At 29.3% G+C, this 5000-nt stretch overlaps 1 protein-coding gene across 3 annotated transcripts in view; it reads right to left on the reverse strand.

The window, feature by feature from the left end:
* Nucleotides 1–5000, reverse strand: part of LOC113805215 (protein pygopus) — a 28214-nt gene that overhangs the window by 23067 nt on the left and 147 nt on the right. For all 3 annotated transcript variants that reach the window (XM_070137790.1, XM_070137791.1, XM_070137792.1), the window contains exon 1: nt 4612–5000. This exon is cut by the window's right edge. In XM_070137790.1, the coding sequence (XP_069993891.1) occupies nt 4612–4630 (19 nt within the window). In that variant the 5' untranslated portion in view covers nt 4631–5000. The remainder of the gene's footprint in view (nt 1–4611) is intronic.

A 5000-nucleotide genomic window follows, 5' to 3' on the forward strand; every position in this document is an offset into this window, starting at 1 on the left:
GTGAGTTGGTTAATTTGATATCTAATACTGTAAGTCAATTTACTCACTACCTCAAATCAACCGAGATACCTGGATTTTTTTTTTATATATTTTGAATTTATACATCCTCTTTGAAGATCTTTTCCAAAATAGATATAAATAAACGAAACTGAAATACATCTAACATAATTTAAATTTTTTACTTCAAACTTTATCTACCATCTATCTGATCTGAAGTAATATCAATTACCTGGTCTAATCTATCTCAACACCTATGTATGTCTTCTGTACAGGTAATCCTAACAAACTTTATCTTATATCTTGCCATGAATACAAAATTACTGCAACATCTTTTAGTGGGAAGAAAAGCTTCCTAACTCTCCCAATCACAAATTAGCACCAAACATCTGTGGGAAATGTATTCAAAATTACATGCTAAAATATATTCGAGAAATTTTAAAGAAACATCTGCACTGAAACCTTCCTTTACTTTCCAACACAAAATGGATCAGAATGTATAACCAAGTCTACCTCAGCAAATGGCATATCCAAGGTCTACCTTTCTAATGATATCCAGCTCATATAAACCTGTCAACAGAGTCAAGAGATGGCCTAAACCTCAGTGAACATTAATGAAATAATTATAATAAACTTCTGTGGCAATATATATCAAAGCATGGTATCAAACATGTTGCACATTTAGATATCACTACAGGACTCTCCTCGTGTGCTGTCCATTTTCATCCTACGTACTCATTCTTTGTCCAAGCTGAAAAGTCCAAGAATTGTGCTCCGACTCATTTCCCAGTCGACACTCTTTTAAATAGTTTATCATATCAGTTCTAAAGCTAACTGGAACATCATTCATTTGCAATCCTGTTGCCTGACAATGTTATTAAAACCATTATCTATTAAATTTTTCAACTTTGTTGCTGTTATTATATATATACCTAAAAGCAATCTCATAAACACATTATATGGAATATCATCATCACTGATCTTATTCACACAGCTAAATGAAAAATCTTTTAAGATTATCAATAAGTAACATCTCAATTCTCACAAATTCTCCTCATTCAAAAGTCCGATTTACCTTCGAAATACCAGAAATCTAAAATATAACATTTCTCAAATATATCTAAATTTCATGACCTAAATAATTCATACAAACATTTATTATAACAAGGTGAAAAACATAAGAACCCTGAATAGCATTAAATAAAAATACGCATCTTATTTCTAAAAATATCATTATCAAATTAGACAATAAAGCAACAAATAATAATACGCAACTTGTTACACAAATTACACCAGGATCTCTTCACAAATGTATATACAGGTTAGAACACAATGTTATAGTCTGTTAAGTTGGTCAAACAATGTACTCCATGCAAATAACACTACTCTTCTTTTTCATTTAGAGACAATTAGCAATCACTCATTAATACGAACTATTGCAAGTCACTCAAAAATCTGATTTATTCAAGTAATTCATGCAAAGTCCAACATAACAATGATTTCTTTATACAAAAACAGATCATTAATGTTTCTTTTTTCTAAATTCTATATCTACATTAACTGGGTCATTAGTTTCAGATTCCAAAATGAACAATACTAGTTGCTAAATGTGTTATATTACATATAACTACAGGAAGCTTAATAGTATTGGGAATTTGAAAATGGACTAAAGGCCAAATTAATCTTAAATTAATCATAGTGATGCTGATAGTATTGGTATCAAATATAATTCTAGTAATAGTATCAATAATGATGATAATATTATATCAGTGATAACAATAAAAGCAATGATGATAACAATAATAATAATAATAATAATAAAACAAACAATGATGATGACAATAATAATAATAATTATAAAAAGGGAATGATGATAACAATAATAATAATAATTATAAAAAGGGAATGATAATAACAATAATAATAATAATCATAAAAAGGGAATGATGATAACAACAATAATAATAATAATAATAATAATAATAATAATAATAATAATAATAAAAAGGCAATGATGATAACAATAATAATATCAATAATAATAATAATAATAATAATGATAATTATTATAATAATAATAATAATAATAATAAAAACTAAATAATGATATTGACAGAACAATTAAATACAAAAAGGAAATCTAATAGCAAATATAACAAAAATAATAAATCAATTAATCAACACACTTCATCCATTACCAAGTCCATCTACCAGTCCTCTTTTCCCCTTACTAAACTAAGTAAATATTCTGTAAGCATCTAAGTACAAATTTCAGTAAGTTAACTTTTTCAACATCATTTGCAACTTTGAAACTATGAATCATAAAGGTCATAAAGAACCTAAAAAATACCCAAGAAACATAAAATACAAAGTAAAAGTTTCTTAAAAAATAATCATAATATCAATATAATATCATTCGATCTATTAATTTTTAACACTGATTCAGTTATTCTTTCATTTCTTAATACTTCTCCTGAAACTGTATTTAATCTACACAATGAAACAAAAATGCAAAAAACATTTATATATTTGCATAAAAGCTTTTCATTCTTATTCTAAAACTTATAGTCTTTGGAATACAAGTGATAATCAACAAGCTAATGAATTGGGTAATCATTATGAAAAGTGCAATCCTTCAAAAAGCTGCAACATCTAAGGGAATTATTTCATTTGGGAAGAAAAAGAGATGATGAAGAAAAGATAGTGTACTATTATCGATGACAATGACAGCGGTGTACTGAAAAAGGCCGAGATGCAGAGAAAAATTTTGAAGAATCGGCAGTAGACGCATAATCCAATGATGACAACACTTTTCACCCAACAACAAGGCAGAAAGAGAGAATAAAGGAATGAATGAGAGAAAAAAAAAGAAAGGAGTGACAGTGAAAGAGTGAAGGAAGGAATTTAGAAAGAAAAAAAGGTCTAGAGTGAATGAAGGTATCCATGAGACAGATAGAAAGAAAGAAAGAAAGAAAGAAAGGAAAAAAAAAAATACTGATTCAGAATTAATTCTGTCTTTCCTTAAAAAATAACGACAAACAACTTAAAGATTGAAAACAAATTCATTTGATCCTTCCAGCCAAGCCCGCTGTTGTCACATTTAACAACATATCAGAGCAAATAATGACAAAGGTGGGTAGTGTCTTGTCATGTTCTATTCCTCACTATGAAAACTTGGACACAATCACATAGGGGTGGAGTTATTACAATTGATATTATTAATACCAAAAAAATAAATTCCAGTGTTGCTGGGTTACAGTCATATATGCCAAAAATTAGAATTTGGTGTATATCTGAAAATATCTAATATTCTTTTAAAATCATGTGTGTTTAGAATTGTCAATAAATCATGTGAAAAAATCATAATATGGCAATGACATTTATTTGTAATAAGTACAATAAGGTGTATCCTTTATGAGATTTCAAGAAATTCTTAATATTATAATTTTCACATTAAAATAAAATCAACTGATCATATAATATGATTAAAAAAAAAAAAAAAAAATGCTCTTAAATTTGATACACTCCTTAGTTAAAAGAATCATGAAAAGATACAAATAACCTATGTGACTGAGTAAAACTTAAATCAATATGAAGCCTACCTGCATAAGTGATTCAAATAAAAAATACAAAAAAAAAGTTGGATTACCATCATACACTACACGGAAAAAGTTGAGAAGACACTGACAATGGCTTGAAATTGGGACTTTTTCCTTGTAATTAAATTGGCTACTGTCTGACAAAGTACATTTGGCCCTTGACATGGGTAACACATGGGTAAATGTCAGACCACTAGTAGATTCACAAATATTTTTTAAACAGTTATCAAATACATTAACCAAATATGTACATTCAACCAGCAGTGACTATGTAATTTGCAAATACTGTTTGACTGGCAGTAGTCATCACCGCATCTTTAGTAAAACACAAAGTTACTTGACCTAAACTAACTCAGCTCTGCAACATTGCTTTGTCAAAATCTTTTGCCAAGGACGCAATGACTCAAACTCTTGGAGAATGTGATGTAAATTGCTATAATGACTATAATGACCATCTTTTTATGTTAAAACAATTTCATTTTTTAATGAAATTCCCTAACAGCACTGACTACAATTATTCAATACCTGAAGATGGAAAAATACATACTGTGTAGAAAATTTACATGGTTACTTCGTCAAAACTGAAGTAACATGTATATGAAAGCTGAGTAAAAACCTAACCATTGTTATATATTGAATCTATCATCAAGAAGACTAAACTGCTTGAATCAAAACCTATAGATATATATATCTATTCATAGCAGAGTCCTATCAAGATAGCCTTCTTTGTCTATCTCACACCAGGCAATAAAAACAAAGGAAATAACTGAAAACAAGCATCAATTCTTGAAATCAATTTTAGCAAAAACTGTTTTCAAATCAGTGACTCAAACACCAACCACAAAAAAACAAACAACCCTACTAAACACCCAATTCTTTTAATTCCCATGAAAAGCAAACACATAATCATAAAAGACAAGGAACTGAAACATTTACACATAATCACTTACATAAGAAACAATAATAAAAAATAAAAATATTTCAAACAACCCTAAGACACACTGAAGAAACATACCTGACTTCTTTTTGGGCATTTTTGTTCTTGCTTTACAAAATTAAACCTTTCAAAAGAACGAGTTCAAAAAAGTTCCTCTCACTACAAGGAGGTCCTCGTCCACGTCCTCCTCCTGTCCTTTCCTTTTCCCTTTTTTAAAATAATCTACTCTTTAATCTTTAATTTAAGAAACTCCTCGAGGGCGGGTTGTGTGTTTTGGTCTGAGAAACCTCTTTCATGAAATTAATGGCTCGGGGCGATTATTTTCTCAAGGTCTCAAGACTTCTTTGAGGAAAGAGGTTGAGTTAGTCATGCCTCAGTCTAAGCCATAGACATGCATGTGGATCTGCTGCGAAAGTCTCTCGTTACTTACAGAGAGAGAGAGAGGTGAGAGAGAGAGAGAGAAAGAG

This window comes from Penaeus vannamei, chromosome 23 (genome assembly GCF_042767895.1).
Source record: "Penaeus vannamei isolate JL-2024 chromosome 23, ASM4276789v1, whole genome shotgun sequence".
Lineage (NCBI taxonomy): Eukaryota > Metazoa > Arthropoda > Malacostraca > Decapoda > Penaeidae > Penaeus > Penaeus vannamei.